Source organism: Poromitra crassiceps, assembly GCF_964638095.1.
Source record: "Poromitra crassiceps genome assembly, chromosome: 11".
Classification (NCBI taxonomy): domain Eukaryota; kingdom Metazoa; phylum Chordata; class Actinopteri; order Beryciformes; family Melamphaidae; genus Poromitra; species Poromitra crassiceps.
In genome coordinates, this window is record NC_139643.1 from 37,808,284 (window position 1) to 37,830,783 (window position 22,500).

General features: G+C 43.4%; 2 protein-coding genes and 1 pseudogene across 3 annotated transcripts; 1 reads left to right on the plus strand and 2 right to left on the minus strand.

The window, feature by feature from the left end:
• The first annotated feature begins 711 nt into the window (after positions 1-711).
• fam49al (family with sequence similarity 49 member A, like) lies at positions 712-8,741 on the plus strand. Its single transcript, XM_083646647.1, has 7 exons — positions 712-843; positions 1,330-1,407; positions 2,178-2,294; positions 3,575-3,654; positions 4,017-4,143; positions 5,178-5,248; positions 6,415-8,741. Exons 1-7 carry the CDS (start codon positions 760-762, stop codon positions 6,476-6,478), a joined length of 621 nt encoding a protein of 206 aa, XP_083502773.1. The 5' UTR covers positions 712-759; the 3' UTR covers positions 6,479-8,741.
• Positions 8,742-10,405: 1,664 nt separating this feature from the next.
• Positions 10,406-11,839, minus strand: LOC310785008 (E3 ubiquitin-protein ligase TRIM35-like; the record flags this gene model as incomplete). The annotated part of the gene is made up of 1 exon (XM_083646017.1): positions 10,406-11,839. The coding sequence occupies one exon, from the start codon at positions 11,837-11,839 to the stop codon at positions 10,406-10,408; it is 1,434 nt and encodes a 477-aa protein (XP_083502143.1).
• Positions 11,840-14,716: 2,877 nt separating this feature from the next.
• On the minus strand, positions 14,717-18,077 carry LOC310785009 (E3 ubiquitin-protein ligase TRIM35-like; annotated as a pseudogene). The gene is made up of 2 exons: positions 16,656-18,077; positions 14,717-15,710 (listed from the first exon to the last, which is right to left on the minus strand). The product of its transcript is annotated as an E3 ubiquitin-protein ligase TRIM35-like (transcript).
• Between the last annotated feature and the right edge of the window lie 4,423 nt (positions 18,078-22,500).

The window sequence follows — 22,500 nt, forward strand, 5'->3', positions numbered from 1 at the left end:
TAGTTTGTATTTTTTGATGTGGAGTTGTATGAGATACTTGCCATGCTCAAATAAAAAGGGGAGTACTACTGTAGCCTGCTGTGCAGATTTCAGGTAAAAACAGAGTGTAAAGATGTTTTTTCAAGTCAACTTTGACGGTTTTGCTCATGACCCTGATCACAGTCAGCAGACAGCTCTACTTGCCTGACGCGGCCGGTCTCCATTTCTCCAAACTGGGATAGCACCAGCTGCATTCTACTGCATGTAGTACACAAACCTCATACAACCCCACATGAAAAAATAGAAATCTGAACTATCCCTTAGTGATTTAAAAGATGATGCTAGTGCTAGTCTGAGCTCCACAATGTTGTTCCAAAGCCCAAGGGCACTGGTGGCAAAAGCCCTGGTCAGCCTAATTGTTAATTATAAACTTTTGAACAGCCTAAAGGGCCTGACGACCTGAGGCAGACCTTTGAACCCCTCCCCCAGGTGTGATATCGCTCAGTGACAGACTTCACTGTGCTGTCAAAGTAATGCACAAAACTTTAACATAGATTCTAAGCCCAACCAGGTATCCACAGATGACAGAATGAGAGTGTTGTGATTTGGTCTGTTTGTACCAGTTAAAATCCATAGCTGCTGCATATTTTGTAAGCTGGAGACACGAAAGAGACTTTTGATTGATGCCAGAATTAAAAAGAATGCGTGCGTGTGTTTGTGTGCATAGAGAACGCCCTGCGCAGCCTGTTGGAGGCGCTGACGAGCCCGCCGTACGCTCCCATGCAGCACCTGGAGAGGGAGCAGGCCCTGGCCAAACAGTTCGCTGAGATCCTCCATTTCACGCTCAGCTTCGACGAGCTAAAGGTGAGGGTAACACTGCAGTTGCTCACATTCAAGTAGGGAAATACGGTAACATACGAAGAAATAAGACAATCAAATAAAAATCAAACTATGCAAAATAAAAAAATATGTAAGTTACCGTATGTACATAATATTCAGGGTTTCCAATACAGTATATACATTCAGCAGCAAAACCCTTCCCCCTGCTACAGCAAAAAAATCCTAGAGGAAACACTGTAATACTATATACAGCAGTGTGAATAATTATTGTACATTGAGTTATTGATGCACAAATTGTGGTATTGCACAGTTAAGATGTACATGATAGAATATGGGTTATGAAGTTGCTGACGGGTGAAATAAGTCAGAGGGTCATGACTGTGCGACACTCTGAGGGAGGAGTTGAGACCGACCTTGACTGCATTGAAAAGTCAATATTTTCCTCAATCAGCCTTGTGCATGTATTTTAGCAATTAATCACTCCTGTTTCTCTCTGGTTTCTCCATGCAGATGACAAATCCAGCCATTCAGAATGACTTCAGCTACTACAGGAGGACTATAAGCAGGAACAGGCTTAACAACCAGCAGGTAAGGCCTTGTCAGTCCAGGATGCCTATGGCATGTTCATCCAAACAGTGGCGTCTGGGTAGTGTAGAGGTAAAAGCTCCACTGCAGAGACCCGGGTTCAATTCCTGGCAGCGGTACTTCCAGCTTGGTCAGACGTTGCTACAGACACAATTGGTCGTCTCTGCGGCTGGGAAGCTGGGTGGGGTACAGTATGAGTCCTGGTCACTGCACTAACGCCTCCCCTGGCCGGTCATGGCGCCTCTTCTGGGGGAGTGGAACTGGGGGGAATAGCGTGATCCTCCCACGCGCCACCTCCTGCCAATGAAACTCCTCACTGTCAGGTGAAAAGAAGCGGCTGGCAACTGCACATACATGTATCGGAGGAAGCATGTGCTAGTCTATGGGGAAGTCTATGGCAGAGGGGGTGGAGCCAGGATAGCAGGGGGAATTGGACAAGTACAATTGGGGAGAAAATTCTGAAAAATCGACAAAAGATAATAGTGTACATGTTCATCCAAACGAGCACAGACTCCCTTCTTTAGATGTTAATGACTGAAGTAGACGTGCTTCTTTCTTCCTAACAACACAAAGAGATGTACAATCAATATTTCATCCTGTGTCGTTACACAAATTAGAGCCAGGCTTGCCGCCCGTCACCATTATGTTCTCATCTTACCAACTGGATTACATGATTATTTCACAACCGCATGCCATGAATGATTCATGTTATACCAAGATACCATAGCCATGCTCTCTCCCTGCTAATGGAGTCACATTGTGTTGGCACGCAGCTGGAGGCCGAGAACGAGGTTAACAATGAGATGGCCAATCGGATGTCCCTGTTCTACGCCGAAGCCACGCCCATGCTGAAGACTCTGAGTAACGCCACCACCAAGTTTGTTTCAGAGGTATGATTCCCATTGTTCCCTTTCAAATGCATCAGCTGGGTGGCCACTTTGCATACCTCAGCCAAAGTGAGTCCAGATTTGACTCAACTTGTAGTTTTTATGATGATAATGGAGATAAAAGTTGTAAGCGACATAAGTGGATTTGTAGGATTTTTGGCAAATGGTATTAGATGTTGACTTTAGTGATGTATCCTTCAGTGTGCCGTTATGTAACCATGCAGAAGTACTTTGTCTCCACCTTCTGGTTAAGATGCTCTTTAGTCAACCAGTGTGCACTGCACACACACGCACACACACGCACGCACACACACAGGCACACACACGCACGCACGCCCCTTCTAGAGCTGCAACAATTAGTAGAATAATTGTGTAGTTGAAAATTTATTGCCAACTACTTTTTATAGTCGATTAATCGTTTATACAAATTTTTAAGGAAAGAAATCTCCCGTTCCAGCTTCTTAAATGTGAATATTTTCTGGTTTCTTTAGTCGTCTATGACAGTAAACTGATTATCTTTGGGTTGTGGACTGTTGGTCAGGACAAAAGAAGAAATTTTTAGGAAGTCATCTTGGGCTTTGGGGGTGATCTATTTTTGGTTTGTTTGTATTTTTGGTTTGTTTTGCACACCGCACTAAGAAAACAGCAATGTAGCACACAGTAGCATTGGGACTGCTCGGCTCGCTAACAGGTCCAGAATCACTTCCGCATTTAGGGCGCCCAAACTGGTGGCTCGTTAGTGCAGTGGCCAATTAAATTAAATTGCACTCAAGACTGGCCAATTGAATTAGACAGGTGTAGACCATCCACAAAATTGTAATGATCCGCAACATCACATTAGTTCAGAAATCTGTTTCATTTGACACTGCTGACAGCCATAGCAAAATGGACGCATCTGATTGTGATGTTGCTGCTGCTCTAGCTCATCTGGCAAAGGAGAGAATCGCCAAACTGAGCATCCCTGGCTGCATCTGAACGAGCTGTTCAGTATGTAAGACAAGACAGAAAAAGACAGTTACAGCTTAGATAACACTGGTAACATGTGCTGGATGTGTGAAATGTAAATAATTAAAATATAAATCGGCTATTTTTGCACTCGAGTAATTTTCTGGACTAGTAATTTTACTTGTACTTCAGTTAATTCTCACTAAAGTAACAATGCTTGCACACAGACACATCTCCATCACCAGTTCATTTGGACCTTTATTAGAGCACACATGAAGACGGATGTTGTCACTCTTATACAGGTGTTATAACTGTACTGATGCCTTATTTCCCACTAGAATAAGACCTTGCCCATCGAGGACACCACAGACTGTCTGAGCACCATGGCCTGTGTCTGCCGCGTCATGCTGGAGACTCCGTGAGTACCTCCCTCCCTCCCTCCCTCCCTCCCTCCCTCCCCTCTCTCTGAAGGTCAGGCGCCTAACTTCCAATTAACACGTGAAGACAAAAGCAGGCCTTTTCATATGTGAGACCCTCTAATGGGAATCATAGAGCGAATAAAGAGAGCAGCCCCCCGACCTTCACGCCAACTTGAAAGCTTTCAACCTAGTCTTTCTTCTTCTTCTTTTTGCGAGTTGTCTTCGTGTGAATAACGAAGCCATTATCGGCAAAGTGCTGCGGCGTTGTTCTCAGTCATTTATCGATGCCCTTCTCCCTCTCGACTCCCCCGTCATGCTCTGCTTCTCTGGTCTGATTTTAACCCGTTGCTCTCTGTCTCAGGGAGTACCGCTGTCGGTTCACCAACACAGACACCATGCTGTTCTGTATGAGGGTGATGGTGGGCGTCATCATTCTCTACGACCATGTTCACCCTGTCGGGGCCTTTGCCAAGACCTCCAAAATTGATGTAAGTACCGCAAATGCGCACATGTAGGGTTATAGGGTCACACATCGGTTTGCTGATATATTGGCCTGTCTATGGGAAACTTTCATTCTGATTGGGTCTAATGTGACATTTTGATGAGAATCCACACTAGTATGCATGGAAATGCGTTTATTATTTTTTACTTATTGTGGCCTACAAGAGTAATCCGTAAATAATCGGAATAAGGCGTAATCCAAGTCTCCACACGCCCTGGCTACAGTGAAGATTTCGGCTAAAAACAGGGTGCAAATGATGTCTTTTCAAGTCAGCTTGGCATCTCGGGGCTTGTGGAGACTAGGATTATGCCAGGTGAGCAGTATGGAAGCTTTTTTCCTGTTTTTGTTTTTATCCACTTCAATTCTGCAATTCTGCAACAGTGTTTTGCTGTGAAACTCTACAATCTGCCCTTCCATCCGGCCAAAAAAGAAAAAGAGAGAGATGTTTAGTGTCTCGTGATGCTCTTAATGCTGTCTCAGATGCTTTCCACCTGGCCAGGGTTACAGTTCTTGGGAAAACAATCAATCCTTGTAGTTTGGGGGATTTTTGGCACACAAATGTTCACATTTAAAAGATACTGAAGCGAACGTTGAAGCTAAAAATATTGCCTGTCATCAGCTACAACCTGAAAATATCTGCGTCTATATGGGCCTTCAAAACCCCATATCAGTCTGAACTTAACATAGCCACATGAGAATGCAGACACACACACACCAAAAATACTATTCTTGAAATAACCAACCACCTCAGTATGTTTTTTTGTGTGTGTTTCTTAGCATGTTTGAGCATGTGCGTGCGTGCGTCCGTGTGTGTGTGTGTGTGTGAATGTGTGTGTTTAGTTGTGCGTGTGAGTGTGTGTATTTAGTGTTGTGTGTTGTGTGTGTGTGTGTGTGTTTAGTTGTGAGTGTGTGTGTTTAGTGGTGTGTGTGTTGGGGTGTGAGCCCCTGGATGCAGCAGGGCGTCAGTGGATGTGAGGCTGGTGACCTTTCTCTGACGCTGTGTGCTCTTTGTGTCGGCAGATGAAGGGCTGCATCAAGGTGCTGAAAGAGCAACCGTCCAACAGTGTGGAGGGACTTCTCAACGCACTGAGGTGTGTATATATATATATGTGTCGCAAATAGAGATACACATACAAACAGAAGTAGAAGCAGGGATACACATGACTTCACAGATAGACTTGTTTTATAGCCTTTTTTTCTTTCTTTTTATAGAATGAGTGCAACTGTAGAATACACTTCTTAGATCACCAGAAACTACAGAAATAAGAGCTAGAAGGTATTTTGTTGACAGGTGACAATGATTTAAAACAAAAGGACATTCCAGGCACTCCAAATATAAAAGGAAATACCCTTTATTGTGGCTAAATCATTAAAACAGTCAACATGTTTTGACCACTGTAGGTCTTCAAACGTGGGTTGAGTTCAGCCCCGACAACACGTCCATGTAGCAAAAGTTGTATTTAAATGGAAACAATGGTACGTTGAAGTTCACACCCTGTTGTGTTATGCAAGCATTGCACCTATCTGTTGGATCCACTGTGTGCACTGCCTTTTTAAATGGTTTATATACATGTCGCTGCTGATTGGGTAGCACCTCTGACATAACGAGAGACAACGCACTTCAAAGCCTGTTGCACACCGTTTCGAGGAAACATGACATTCAACCTGGAAACCGTAGCAAAACGGTGCACACCATTTTCAAATTGAACACACCCCAGGTGTGGCCTCAACAGTCAATGGGAGGCAGCCACATGACCCAGATAACATTGCAGGTGAAACAAATGGAAAATAATGAAAGAAAATATAAATGTAAAAAATAACATGACATGAGATTACACAAAAATAGTATTATGTACATTATGAATAGGAAAAAAGATACCCATATGTTTTTCATCTGTGAGGAAAAAAAGATAAGGGAGATCTAAACAGACACACTGCAGAAAACAAGTGAAGTCTAATATGTCCTCTATGTCCAAAGAGGATGTTTTGATCCTCATTGGACAATAGAGTAACCAATCGTCGAGTAAAAGCTTTGTATGAGATTTAATACAACAGATGTATTTGAATATTTTTCAGAATAGGACATACATATTAAGTATACACAGAATGGCATATAACAGCTAAACCACCATTCCAAATATAACCACAAACAGAGAGAATCAAGGACAGTGTTTCTGAGAGATTTCTGAGCTAAAAGGATCTCTCTCTCTCTCTCTCTCTCTCTCCTCCCCCCCCCCCCCCCCCCTCCCTCCTGCAGGTACACAACACGGCATCTAAACGATGACAGCACCTCCAAACAAATCAGGGCCCTCCTGCAATGAGGGAGAGAGGAGCAGCAGGAAACAAACGCCAATGGCTGATAACCTGTTTGTTTACAACTACTGAAGAAGCAAAATGATCCACCACAGGTTTCAGAAGGGAAAAAAACTGACGATAAATAAGAGGAAAATAATTATATATATTGTCAGCTGTCCATCATTCTGTCTCTCATTTTGTAAAGTAAAAAAAAGAAGAGAAAAAAGAAGTCAGAAAAGAAAATATAGATATATATTAAAAACAAAAAAAAAACACAAACACCAGATGAAAATAGGTAGGATTAAAGAATTAAGAGGAAAGCTTATATTGCAAAACGTAAAAAGGTCAGAATCCAACACAAACGTAAACTGAAAATGTATAAAAGAGAAAAAAGGGTTCATATTCCAGCGGGTAGTCTGACGAATATTTTTGCACACACTTTGAAAACGACTCCGTCGCCTCTCCACTTAGTAACTGTCGAACAAAAATGGGACTCCAGACGAAGCCTTGCCTGCACATTTTTAGTTCTCAAGGTCGTAGAGGTAGTGGCGGGGCGGGGCATCTCGTTTTTTGGGGGGGGATCTGAGCCCTGCTATCTCCCTCCCTCCCCTCCGGCTGCACCGATCTCAAGCCCACAGGGTGGAGCCAAAGCAATGTGATGGATGCTTCCACCGGGGCCCGTTTCCTTTAGGGATGCACCATATTGTTGTTTTTTTTGCCGCTATTTTCAGACTCTTTTGGCCGATTGCCAATACCGTGCACACATTTTTCCCCCACCTACTGTAACTTCGGAGAACTTCGAGTCTCTCCTGTAGTGGGATTAACACATTCTTATGCCTACTTTTATCGTGATGGCCCACTGGCAGATGCGGACATAAACAAATACAATGCTTTTCAAAATGTACACATTCGCTGGGCAACACTGGGGACATGGCGTCGAGCATTTAGTCAAGCATTTGGGCATAATTAAAATGTTGTTTTATCAGCCTGTCATATACGGTAGGGGCAGAAATTGTTTTGGGCCGATATTTCATTTGAACGCCTTTATCGGCCGATACCGATGATGTGGCGATATCACCGTGCGTCCCTAGCTTCCTTCTTTGGGTGCAGCCGTGGGGCCCGGGAGGCGAGGAGGAGATCAAAACGACATTAGACTTATTAGAATGCCTCCCATTTTACGCTTCTTCATCGTCACACACGCGTGCCCCTCTTGCCCCTCCTCCGTTGGGATACGTATGTGTTTTTTCCCGCCCCTCGGCACAACATCCGTTCGCGGACCTCGGTAGTGTGCCCTCGACGCTGTATAGACTATGTTCCAGCACAGGACATCTCGTGAGTAGTTTGGCTTTACTTGAACAACGTCGTTTGCTCTCCCTCTCCATTGGTGCTAATGTGGTTTAGACATCACACGGATAGCTTGTTAACGATATCAAACGGCAAAAGTCGCATTCATCCCTTTTGTCGCAGAGCGTAGTTGCGACCGTCTGCACCCATGTCTGCTTTTTGCCTTGTGATTTCAGATTAGTGCACAAGAAGAATTGGCGAGTGTGTAGAGACAGGGGAGCAACCAGAGAAAACACCGAAAACCACAGCACACTTAACTTCTTCACCCAGTGCCAAAGCTGATTGGTTTACACTCTTAATTGCGTCATCAAGCCAGGACCAAGACCATGGGGAGGGGCGGGGTGAGGGGGGCGGAGTCTTGTAACACTGCTTGGCAAGATCATCACTTCGGCCCAATCCAAATGTCCGGACGTCACCGCACTCGCAGTCTCACAGACTTTGCGGGCGCGCTCCCCGGGAAGTCTGCGGGTGCTGAGGGCTCCAAATCCACACTTCATCCAGGCCACAAGGGGGCTCACTTTCCGCAGACTTCCAGAGAGTCTGCTTGGGCTGCAGACTTCACCACACTTCACTTTTCACTTGCCAAAAAAACAAACAAAACAAAGATAACTTATTATGAATGTGTAATACAATTACTTTATTAAAACGTTACTGAATCATGTAGGCCAGAAATAATATTCAACCACATCATGACACAGGAATATGTAGAAGTACAGGCCATAGAGCGAAGCTAAATGCATTTTATTATTGTAGTCTTTTTCCGGAGGGTGGACATTTGGATTGGGCGTTCAAGTAAATATCAGGCCTTGACAACTCACACACACACACACACACACACACACACACACACACACACACACACACACACACACACACACACACACACACACACACACACACACACACACACACACACACACACACACACACACACACACACACACAGCAGGGAGGGATCAGAGTGTTCCAGTGTAAATAAGGGAGGCTTTTCTCATCAGGCATCCACAAGGCCAGCTTGGGTCGTCGACGAAAATCACAGACAACTGCATACAGTCAACTAGAGTTCTTTCTTTTAGTACGAGGCAAATAAAGACTTAAGTCATTGATTAAGTGGGTATTAAAAATAAAAATAAATTAAATAAATCAAAGGAGATTAAAGTGCTGTACTTTGGATGTCTATAGCCCTTAGTCTAACTTAATTTGATCTTATAATATATTTTCTATACAGGGGTATGTGCACAAGCATATTCTGTATAAATATATAGATGGCATGTTGTAAAAGTTCTGACAAAGATGTGTAAATAAGGTGTTTTTATTCATTTTTAATTGTTCAGTGACGCTGAAATTGGGTATATGTTGTCTCTCAGAATTACCATGCGTTTGGCTTGGACCATCGGAGTTGCCGTAGTCATAGGTTTCAGAAATCCAACTTCATAATGACGAATGAACCAGAGGGTGGGGAGGGACTGGGGGGGGGGGGGGGGCTGTCCATTTGCTTGTTATTTTGTACATTTTGTGCAACAATAAACTTGTCATTTATTACATTCAACCAATGGTGTTCTGTGTCGGTGAATGGCATGTCAGTTAGCAGTCAGTCCACCCAGTAGTTAATGCAGATGTATAATATCAAAAGTGTGACAGATTATTCTCTGTGTTTAACCTTCATTTACAATTTAACCTTACTTCAATACTTTACCTCTAATATACCGGTAAGTTTAACCTTAATTTATCTGCAGAAAGTTGACTTTGCATGCAACACCCACACATTCACAATGCTGCACTCATTCACACCTGACAGCGGTCCAGTACAATGCAGCTGGAGCAGCTGCCTTGCTCAAGAGCACTCTGGGACAGAATTAAGAGAGCTGCTTATTCAATTTCCCCACTTATGCTCTCCCAATCGGATTCTGCTGCCGTAACCTCAAGGTCACCACCACCAATTATTAAATATGACACTGGATTTAGTCATGTCAGGTTCTTCCATCACAGCTATATAAAACCTTACAAAATTGTTTAGAATTCCTTTCTTTGGACATTTCTTTATTGATTTAATAATTCATGTTAATGTGTAAATTCTTCATTAATATCGAAGATAGAAATGTTTGCAAGTTTACCTCTGAATACTGTAGATTAGATGTGTCACCCTGCCTTAGAGAGCTACTAACACTAAATTAAATGAATTAGGATGGGTAAACTTTACATGCAGAGTTAGTGTCCCATTCTGGTCTAAATGCTGTTTCGGATACTTTTCTACACTGACAAGAGTAACATTTTGGGGAAATAACTTTTTTTAAATTCTTTAATGAAAATGGACAATTTAAAGACACTCAATATTGGCTATCAGTGACTTCAATCTACCTGTAAAGATATTAGTACTGTATCGGTCAAACCCAAAATCAACCCATCATAATAGACATGGACAGGTAAAATCTCAAATGAGAAAACTCAGTCTACACATACATATGTGCAACTCCCCCCCCCCCCACACACACACACACACACACACACACACACACACACACACACACACACACACACACACACACACACACACACACACACACACACACACACACACACACACACACACACACACACACACGCATCCCTTAATATGACAGAGAAACCTCAGCTTGACAGACTTTGACATCAATGGTATTGGCACCACCAGCATTTCCAATAGAGAAAAATGGGTAGAGTTTCTCAGTGAACGTGTCTTTGTGGGTGTAGATGTGAGTGTTGTCCTCAGAGTCATAGAAGGACAGTTCCCCCATGTCATAATCCAGCTGGACTCTTATCCTCGGGAGTCTCTTCTTCACTGTGACGGTCTCACCAGACCCATTAGTGTATTCTTCACAGCGATGTATTAAACACCAGATTCCATCTTCTGGTGAGGCAGATGACTCCCCCTTCCTCTCAAGTGACTCTTTAGCCAAACCCACAATCCAGTCAGGATGATCTCCCAACTCCACCTCCCAGCTGTGTTTCCCTGAGCTGAAGCCCTCAGAGCCCAGAACATCAGCAGTGTTAGTGTTTCTCTCTGGGTTGTCAAGGAGCTGCTGCTCTGTGTCTTCGTCTCTCACACTGGTCAGGTCATCAGACAGAGAGAGACAGGGGGCTGCAGTGTTTGGGTCCAGAATTACAGGACTGAACTTGACCTCCCCTTTCATCTTCTCCCACACTCTGAAGGACAGGTTGCCCAGGTGTTTGGCCACATCTACCAGCGCTCCTGAGACCAGCTGTGGATCGGGCAGTGAGCACTGGGCTCTGGCACTGGTCTGAGTGGGTTTATAACTGGTGAGGAATGACACATTCTGTTTCTGCAGGTCTTTCTCAACAGCAGAGATGCTGTCTGAGAGAGAGGACATCTTCTCCTGAATGATCTTTATCTCTGTGGTGACAGTCTTCCCCCTCTGCTCCTCGTCCTCCCTCAGAGCCGCCAGTCTGGCCTTCTCTTCATCTTTCAGGAACTGGCGGAGCTTGTTGAACTCTGCTGTGATCTGTCTCTTTGTGGCCTCCAGCTGTTTCTTGGCGTGTTTAAACACTTGATTGTTGTATGTCTTCTCAACCTCTTTGTATTTGTTCCTCTTGTCCTGGAGAGACTTTAAATCAGATTTCAGCTCCTCCTTCAGCTCACTGACTGCTTCTTCTATAGGAACCAGGTTGTGACCTTGGTGGAGAGGGAACTCACAGCCAGGACACACAGCTCTCTGCTCCTCCTTACAGAACCATTTAGACTCTCCTGGATGTGGACACACCACCTCCACTTTCTCCTCTCCTTTATCAGTCTCAGGTGACGCAGCCTTCTGTCCGTCAGTAAAGGAGTCAGCTAGTTCCTTCAGGGCAACGTTCACCGCTGGATCATCTTTTGATGTTTTCCTTTTACAAATGGGACAGTTTTTGTTGTTAGCTTTTTCCCAGAATTGTTTCAGGCAGCTGGAACAGAAGCTGTGGTTGCAGCCCAGAGACACGGGATCTCTGAAAGTCTCTGAACACACATGGCAACTGAGGAAACTTTCAAAAAGAGCAATTTTCTCAGCCATTTGTTTTGGTATCCAGAATATCTTTCAATATCAAGACTCACCAAATCACATTGACTTCGACTTGTTGCTTACAACCCTCATTTATAAAGGATTGCGTAGAATCTAAAGAATGACTAACCTATCAATGACTAACGCACACACCTGCAGGCAATTCCCCCGTTACCAGCTGCCACAGTGATTACGCGCATGGATCCGCCCCCTACATCCAAATCCAACCAATGGTCAATGCAAATCACCACATGATGTTACAGCGCATATAAACGAGCCTGATTGTCACTTCAAAAGAAGATATAGAGTGGCAACATGTTGCTGCTGGCTGCGGTGAATGCAGTGAGTGTGACAGAGGCACAAGAGATGGAGGAAAAAAGAGAGGATTTGTTGTGATAATCAGAATGTTATGTGTATTATAACATTGCACCTTAAACATCATGTATTAATCACTGTATTCACTTATCAGCCAGCAGTGGTGTGCCTTTCCTCCCCTCCTCTCGCAGCTGTGCCAAATGTGCACACTGCACAGGCAACCTGCCTGCGTGATTAACCATGGATTCTGTGCTTAAGGGTGTTTTCACACTTTGCCCCCCTTTAAAAGAACTGACCTCAGACCTCATTAAGTGGACCAAAAAGTGGACCAACAGCAAAGGGACTCAGCTCTTTTTGAGTTCACATTGTCAGTTCATTTGAAAGAGGACTCATTTCCCTTTCTGGTCCACTTCAGCTCTGATGTGGCCTCAGTCCTCTTTCTGTTCACACTATAGGTAGTTCCACTGGAGCTCAGACCTTTATTGGATTATGAGTAGTTTTCACTTGGAACAAGATGGGTGTTCTTATACTTGTCTTGTACTATTCACCTTATGCAGCCCCGCCCACCTGACCCATTGTATCACGACTTCCTGTTCAATACACTGGCTGTTTTACCCATAGACATATATAAAGGCTAGATGGCTTACCCGCGCTGCCGGTCAATGGAGAGCGACGTCGTCGCATGGTGGCCATCTTGCTACGGCACCACAGCTTTATATATATCTATGGGTTAAAAAAACGCTAACATTTTATTATTATTTTTGGCTCCAAATTACACCAAACTTAAACTGAAGCATCATCATCATGAGATGAATTCACGCACCTAGTTTCATGCAGTTTCATCCATTTTGCTAGGAGCTATGAGCATCTGTTGTTGGGTTAGTATTATCACATCAGATGATCATAACTCCTAGGGAAATGGATGAAACTGCATGAAACTTTGTGCCTGAATCCCTCTCATGGCATAGATGCTTCGGTTTAATTTTGGTGTAATTTGGAGCCCATCAAAAAAATAGTGTTTTTAGTGTTTTTTTTGTTGTTGTTGCCATATCTCGGGAACGGAATATGCTTGTAATAAACCAAACCGTTTGTAAATCCGTCAAGATTTCAGCGAGTTATGAGTATTTTTGTCTGTGCACCCTCCAACAGCTACCATAGAACGTACCAGAAAGCCTGCCGTAGCAAGATGGCGGCGCTTTAACGACGCTGGTGACTCCGCCTTAAGCCATCTAGCCTTTATATATGTCTATGGTTTTACCTGCTCAAACTGGTCTGACTCACCTGGTTAAACCTAGATTGACTAACATTATGAGTCAGACTAGGTTTTTTTTTTTTTATATATATTTTATTTTACTTTTTCAGAACATAAAGAAAACAAAACAAGAACAGGAAAAAAGAAAAGAAAAAACATATATACATACATTCAACATTACAATGCTACAAAATGTCAAAATGTGCTTACAAATCGATTAAAAAAAAATATATATATATATATATACTGTGCAAAGGATCCCAAAGAAACTCAAATACCGCTTTTAGCCTGATCAAAATAGGTCAGGAACGGGTCCCAAATAACGGAAAATTTCCTTAGAGAATTTGACCTCTGGAATCTGAGTCTCTCCATACGTATAACTGAGATCATGTCTGTCAGCCACAGCTGAAAAGAAGGTGGAGAGGAGGACTTCAGACTAGGGTTTATGAGTCACAGGAAGTGTAAATACAATGGGAACTTCTGATTGTATTTTCACTTCCTGTTAGTCTCTCAGATGTCTCTTCTGAATAAGGTGAATATTGCATGTATTGGATAAAATAAACACATCTTTCAAAACCTTAACATACTATGTTAGCCTACATTAAACATAGGTATGTTAAGTTCTGTCACCAACACAGAGTTGCCTTAAGGCTTAAGCCTATCAGTAAACAGCACTCAGAACTCAGGCGATACACTGAAGTTGTTACGAGTAAGCAGCCAAAAGAGGTCACTACCACCAATTATTATGACACTGGATTTAGTCATGTCAGGTTCTTCCATAAACCTTGCAACAAAATTGTATTTCCTTTGCACATTTTCTTTATTAATATGATACTTAATCTCTGTAAATTCTTCATTAAGATCTGAGATAGTAATGTTTCCCAGATTAGCCTACCTCTGAATACTGTAGATTACATGTGTCACCCTGCCCAAGACTACCAACACTAAAGAAAATGTATTCGTTTGGGTAAACTTTACATGCAGAGTTTCGTTTTTGGAGACTTTTCCACACTTACAAGAGTAACATTTTGGGGAAATAACAGTCGTTTTTTTTTATTATAATTATTTTAATGAAAACAGACAATTTAATTATGTTCGATATTGGCATAAAATATTGGCTGCAGCTACTTCAATCTAAAGATATAGTATTGGCTTTCCAAAACCTGTATCGGTCAAACCCAAAATCAACCCATAATATTTAAGACATGGACAGGTAAAATCTCAAATGAGAACACCCACAGTTTACACATACATATGTGCACCCCCACCCCACCCCTAACCACCCCACCCCACCCCCCACACACACCCCTAACTGTCGTCCCTTAATATGACAGAGAAACCTCAGTTTGGCAGACTTTGACATCAATGGTATTGGCACCACCAGCCTCTCCAATAGAGAAATATGGGTAGAGTTTCTCAGTGAACGTGTCTCTGTGAGTATAGATGTGAGTGTTGTCCTCAGAGTTGTAGAAGGACAGTTCATCCATGTCATAGTTCAGCTGGACTCTGATCCTCTGGAGACTCTTCACTGTGAGGGTCTCACCAGACTCAGTGTATTTTCCACTGCCATGCCATAAACACCAGATTGCATATTCTGGTGAGACATATATCTTCCCCTTCCTGTCAACTGACTCTTTAGCCAAACCCACAGTCCAGTCAGGATGATCTCCCACCTCCACCTCCCAGCTGTGTTTCCCTGAGCTGAAGCCGTCAGATCCCATAACATTGGCAGTGTTAGTGTGTCTCTCTGGGTTGTCGGGGAGCTGCTGCCCTGTGCCTCTGTTGCTCACACTGCCTGGTCAGGTCATCTGATAGAGAGAGCCAGGGGTTTGCAGTGTTTGGGTCCAGAATGACAGGACTGAACTTGACCTCCCCCTTCATCTTCTCCCAGACTATGAAGGACAGGTTGCCCAGGTGTTTGGCCACATCGACTAGCGCTCCTGAGACCAGCTGTGGATCGGGCAGTGAGCATTGGGGTCTTGTCTGAGTGGGTTTATAACTGGTGAGGAATGACACATTGTGTTTCTGCAGGTCTTCAACAACAGCAGAGATGCTGTCTGAGAGAGAGATCTTCTCCTGAATGATCTCCATCTCTCTGGTGACGGTCTCCCCCTCTGCTCCTCGTCCCCCCTCAGAGCCGCCAGTCTGGCCTCCTCTTCCTCTTTCAGGAACTGGTGGAGCTTGTTGAACTGCTGTGATCTGCGTCTCTGTGGCCAACAGCTGTTTCCTGGAGTGTTTAATCACTTCATTGTTGTTTATACAACAGTTAGTTCCGGCCGAGCAATTTGATTGGACAAGAGCGATCCTACCAGTGCTGATATTTCACGATAACAGCACTGGCACTTCACTGTGTGTAGGGTAGGCTATATCACTCCGCTTCACAGCTGCTCTAATCAACAAAACGCTTCACAGCTGCTCTAATCAACAAAACAAACACCAGCCAAATTACATTGAACGTCATTCACAAAGCGTAACACAGCTACCGACAGCGCAAAGATGGATTTATTTCCTAACATAACTAACTAACATGCCATCACCAGACACTTATTTCACTGGCTGTACAATACATGGAAACTTGCAAATCAATGTGTATGATAAAAAGTATGCAGCCTGCAGTTAATTAGGCTACATTTTTGGCAACTGGTAGCGGAAAGCTGAGGGGACTATTTTTGTTGGCGGAGGAATAAATAGAGAAATCATATATTTTCTCAGCTTTTTGTCATTTTTTTAATCAGCTTTGTTTAATAGAACTGTTGTATAAAAGCAATATCACACTCGAGGTCGTGAGGTGTGATTGTCTTCGGCACTCGGCCCTGCGGCCTCGTGCCTACGACCAAATCACAGCCGTGACGATATTAGCCAACAACAGCACTCCCTCTTGTGTGATATTGCTTAAATGTCTCCTCAACCTCTTCATATTTGACCCTCTTGTCCTGGAGAGAATTTAAATAACATTTCAGCTGCTCCTTCAGCTCACTGACTGCTTCTTACCTACCTCTGAATACTGTAGATTAGATGTGTCACCTTGCCTTCGAGAGCTACTAATAGTAAAGAAAATATATTAGTTTGGGTACATTTTACATGCAGCGTTTTAGTGTCCCATTCTGCTCTAAATGCTGTTTCAGAGACTTTTCTACACTGACAAGAGTAACATTTGGGGGAAATAACAGACTTTTTTTTTTTTATTCTTTCATGAAAATTGACAATTTAAAGACACTCAATATTAGCACAAAATACTGGCTATCAGCGACTTCAATCTACCTGTGAAGATATTTGTATTGGCTTTCCAGACCACCACGTGTCAGGCTTTCCAACAGAGAAATATGGGTAGAGTTTCTCAGTGAACGTGTCTTTATAAGTGTAGATGTGAGTGTTGTCCTCAGAGTCGTAGAAGGACAGCTCACCCATGTCATAGTCCAGCTGGACTCTGATCCTCTGGAGACTCTTCTTCACTGTGACGGTCTCACCAGACCCATCAGTGTAGTTTCCACTGCGATGCAGTAAACACCAGATTCCATCTTCTGGTGAGGCAGATATCTTCCCCTTCCTATCAACTGACTCTTTAGCCAAACCTACATTCCAGTCAAGAGGATCTCCCACCTCCACCTCCCAGCTGTGTTTTCCTGAGCTGAAGCCCTCAGAGCCCAGAACAGTGGCAGTGTTAGTGTGTCTCTCTGGGTTGTCAAGGAGCTGCTGCCGACTGCTTCCATATCTCACACTGGTCAGGTCATCAGACAGAGACAGCCAGGGGTGTGCAGTGTTTGGGTCCAGAATGACAGGCCTGAACTTGAACTTCACTTTCATCTCCTGCCAGACTATGAAGGACAGGTTGCCCAGGTGTTTGGCAACATCTACCAGCGCTCCTGAGAGTGAGACGAGCTGTGGATCGGGCAGTGAGCACTGGGCTCTGGCACTGCTCTGAGTGGGTTTATAACTGTTGAGGAATGGCACATTGTGTTTCTTCAGGTCGTCTTCAACAGCAGAGATGCTGTTTGAGAGACAGTAGATCTTCTCCTTAATGATCTTCATCTCTGTGGTGACAGTCTTCCCCCTCTGCTGCTGTTCCTCCCTCAGAGCTGCTAGTCTGGCCTTCTCTTCCTCTTTCAGGAAATATTGGAGTCTGTTGAATTCTGCTGTGATCTGCCTCTCTGTGGTCTCCAGCTGGTTCTTGGAGTGTTTAATCACTCCGTTGTCGTATGTCGTCTCAACCTCTTTGTATTTGTTCCTCTTGTCCTGGAGAGACTTTAAATCAGATTTAAGCTCCTTCTTCAGCTCACTGACTGCTTCTTCAATAGGAACCAAGTTGTGACCTTGGTGGAGAGGGAACTCACAGCCAGGACACACAGCTCTCTGCTCCTCCTTACAGAACCATTTAGACTCTCCTGGATGTGTACAAACCACCTCCACTTTCTCCTCTCCTTTATCAGTCTCAGATGACGCAGCCTTCTGTCCGTCAGTAAAGGAGTCAGCTAGTTCCTTCAGGGCAACGTTCACTTCTGGATCATCCTTTGACATTTCCCTTTTACAAATGGGACAGTTTTTGTTGTTAGCTTTTTCCCAGAATTGTTTCAGGCAGCTGGAACAGAAGCTGTGGCCACAGCCCAGAGACACAGGATCTCTGAAAGTCTCTGAACACACATGGCAACTGAGGAAACTTCCAAAAACAGCAATTTTCTCCGCCATTTGCTTTGGTATCCAAAATATCTCTCAATATCAAGACTCACCAAATCACATTCGCTTCGACTTGCTGCTTACAATCCTCAGATCTGTTTTTTCAGCAGAGATCTCACACCTGTAATGGCGTCTCCGCTCCGTTCAGTGTGTTGCAACAGACTGACAAACCACACTAAACCGGTTTTACATGCAACATTTTTACATTCAGTTTCCAATTCCATCATGTGTTCTGGTGCTTCAGAGGGCCTGGCATGCTAAACCTACTTCCATTTTAGACAAGCATTTTAAAAACAGCAAGGAGCCAAGTAGAACAACTGCTGAACGGAACGTGTCCTTAGTTTTTCCTATTCGTTTTCTGCTCTCATGTTTTATTAATTTGTATTATTGGATTAATGTTCCTTTAAACAAACCGAAGATAAACAGATTAAATTCCCTAATTTAAATTAAATTTGAAAAACAACACATATGCTATGAATACCCTACAGCTGTTTTGAATATACAGTAGTATCACAGCAATTTCAACTAGAAAAAAAATATCGGCGGCATAAGAATGAGTTTCTTTTCTTTTCTTATTGACAGTATTGGCTTCAGTATATTCACCATTATTCAGACATTTGTTTAATGCTGGTAACCTGGAAGATGAGTGCTGAATTGACCTTGTGACCTCTGAAATCTAAAGTAACATTTTCCACAATGCGCCTCAACCCAAGTATCAAACTAAAATGAATGAAATCACCAAGTATTGAGTACTGTAACACATGCATACACATTGTACTGTTGATAGCACTATGGTATGTATCGCCCCACCCTCCAATTTGCTTTGTGGTTTGCATAGTAAAACATCCTTACTAGAGACAGGTGAAGGAGTCTCACACACCATAGACCTACTCAAACTTCACACAGTGCAGTCAATAGTGCTGGCCCTGTCATTCCTCATTAAAATAGTGCCACACAAAGGTTTTGACAGGAGACTACATGACAGTTAGTCTTATGACTGAATACCTTTCACACTACATTGCTGGTCCAGTAGCATGGAGCCCATCTCACCACAAGGGGGCAGCAAAAGATCATTATTCAGAGGGACTACCCCTCCCTCCAATCAAGACACTTATATGGCATTAGTCTACTTTCAATAGTAGTATTCTTCTTGTTCTGGTCTTAGAGAGCTGAAACAATAACATATATTTTCAGCCCAAGAACACCTATGATTACCTGGCTGAAATGTTCAATCAAATATTGCTTCGATGACAGAATTAATCTCAGAAATAAATGGGTGAACCCAAGAAGGACCTGGAAAACTCGATTCACTGGAAATTAATTTAATTCAATAGCTGCAGACCAACGATGACGACAGTGTCTTCATCAGAGTAAAAAAAGACTCTGATGAAGACGCTGTCGCATCGAAACGTTGGTCTGCACCTATTGAATTAAATTAATTTCCAGTGAATCGAGTGCTCCAGGTCCTTCTTGGGTTCACCCGTTTATTTCTGTTGTTAATACTGTCCTGTCCTGAGAGCACCCACCTCCCTCTGTGGAGGGGCTGAAGCGCAAGATACTCCTCTACCTTGACAGAATTCATCTGTCTTGCTAACTAAAGCAGAATGGTACAACACTTAATAAGATCAATGATGTTTTACTCAAGTCAAATCCATATGTGTGCTGCGAGCCAGACACAAAGTAAAACTGTTATGAAGCCTCTTGGAGGTGTTAACAGACAACTGGGGAGTCTGCAGTCGCCCAGTCCGCCCTACTGTAAGGTGCGTCTGGCTGTGTTTTACAGTGTGAGTGTGTGTGTGTGTGTGTGTGTGTGTGGGGGGGGGGGGGGTGTAAAGTAGGGCAGGGGGACACAAGAGAGTGTGAGAAGTTATATATGGAAAAGAGAGCAGCAGTCAGCCACACATCATGTACCGTCTTATAGGGTAACACTGCCACAGCCTGGATGAGGGATGGGCAACTCCCCGTCCTCCCTCAGTACGGCCCTCGAGTCAAAGAAAGAAAGAAAGAAAGCATGTCACATACCTGAATTACCCGCTTTTTGTGGGTAATTTCTTGTTAATCTCCCGATTTCATACAAATCAATTGGCTCTAGCAGGTTTTAAAGCCAGAGCAAAGTTGCTGCTAGCATATGAAATTAGAAGATCTATTCTAAGGCATCCATTGGTACTAACCAGGTCATGCTAGCTTGTCGGGAAGGGGGCTAAACAACGCTCCAGAGGTTGGCGAGGGGACACACTGGAAAGGCCATTTTCAAAGGGCTCCCTTGACCTCTCACCTCAAGATATCTGAATGAGAATGGGTTCTATGGGTAGTACCCACGAGTCTCCCCTTTACCGATTTTATCGATAGGGTAGCCCAACCCTTACTAAATGCATTTGAATAATGAAAAATATAAATGTGGGTATAATAAACTTTCATTACCAGTATATAGTTCGTTCTTTTCATCAAATTAGTAGCTATACTAATTGAGTGATAGGGTTACAGTAGTGCACGGTCACAATCTGGCCCTCTGATAGCGAGGACATTCTTTTTTGTATGGCCCTCTCCATCATCAAAGCTGCCCATCCCTGGCCTATATAGAGAGGCACAGACGCGCCTGAATCAATGCTGATTGATTGGATGTTAAATTGTAAAGATAGCAGGCAAACTATTTCATTGTTGGAAAGAAAGGGGGGCGGGGATTTGTGTGTGTGTGTTGTACCAACGGTCCATGGATCTGGTTTGGCTTTAATTCCCAACTGTCGTGTAATAAATGAATAACCCACTTCCCACTCGACTTCCCTCCAGCGCGCATTCAAATTCATATTGTCTCCTTCCCTTGTTCCACAGAAAGCCCAAAACAGCTCACAATCAAGTCTGAGAGGCAGGTGAACGAAAACAATGTCACAAGGAGGGGGGACTTTCCCTTAAATTGGATGCCAACAAAAAGTTGAAGGTAGCTCAAATAATCCAGAATCGCCCCCCTTTACCCCCGAATGTTTTTACCTCCTCGCTCCGCTGGCTTCCCTCTCTCAGCCCCGGGCAAACGGATCAGCCGTTAACCGTTAACCGCCCTGAGGAGGGAACAGCTTATCAGGCAGACCGCGGTGCCATACTCAGTCAAAAGTGGTTTCCCTCCACTCGCCTCTGCCCCTCCCGCCTACACACAACTATAAACAGTCTCTCTCTCTCTCTCTCTCTCTGTCTGTTGGTGTCTCCCGGCCAGGCGGCCACACACACACACCTGACTGATAAACAGCGCTCCTGTTTAAACAGCCAGCCTATCAGCATGCATTGTTCTAGCAGGCTGTCATGTAAATTAGCCCTAGTGCCAGTTATCAACCGCTGCTCCACATAACCTGTGTCAATATGAGAGCCAACTGTGTATGAAAACCAGCATTTTCTGTCTGTCTGAGTGTGTAATTGAATTGTACTCAGTGTTGGGCACTGTTACTGTAGTTTTATTACTTTCCCCAGTAACTAGTAATGTTAAGGGATTACAATTTCCAAAAAGTAATGATATTACTGTAACTAATCCAAGTAACTTCAAGGTACTGCATTACTTTCTCCAGCACTGGCACAGCACTAAAACAAAGTGTGGCGACAGGTCTCTGACTATGTGAGACTAGTGTGTTGCCAGAACACGATTAGTTTTTTGTCCTATAAATAAAAAAGTATTTTGTCCTATAAATAAAAAAGTATGTAGTTTGGCTGATTGTTGACTCAGGTTAATTATTGTTCCAATAAAGTGGATTCAGTTCTAAAATGAGCTGGCTAAACAGGTTGTACATCACTTTAGCTAAAATAAAATAGTAAAGTGATGAGTAATGTAACTAACTTTTGATACCAAGTAATAAATGAAGTAATCTTATTACTTTTTTCTTATTACTTTTTAAAGTAGTAATAAGTAACTAATTACACTTCCTGAGTAATTTGCCCAACACAAATTGTACTTGTATGACTATACTTATGAGGACTGAGGAATTTCTGGCTAGCTGTACTTTGATATTGGGTATTTTGTGTCAATACGGATACATTTGGTTTAGGGTTAAGATTCAGAATGAGTAATATAAGGTTTTCTGTGTTATAGAAATACAAGACTGTGAATGTGTGTGTGTGTGTGTGTGTGTGTGTGTGTGTGTGTGTGTGTGTGTGTGTGTGTGTGTGTGTGTGTGTGTGTGTGTGTGTGTGACACAGTGTGTCTGTGTGTGTGGCCACCAGTGCGGCGCCGCGGAATTCCCACAAATGCAAATATGCCAATGCAAAACACACCTGCCTGCATGTAAGCACTTGAAGCCCAGACAGCTTAGGGACAATTGGGTGCATTTAGCAGTATCATGATCAATGTTAGCTTTCTCAATGAGCTCTGAAAGAGGCTGAAACATGAGTCAAAATGTGAAACCTGCACGCCAGAAGTCTTCCGAAAGTCTCCTTTTAATCTTACATCCACATTCGT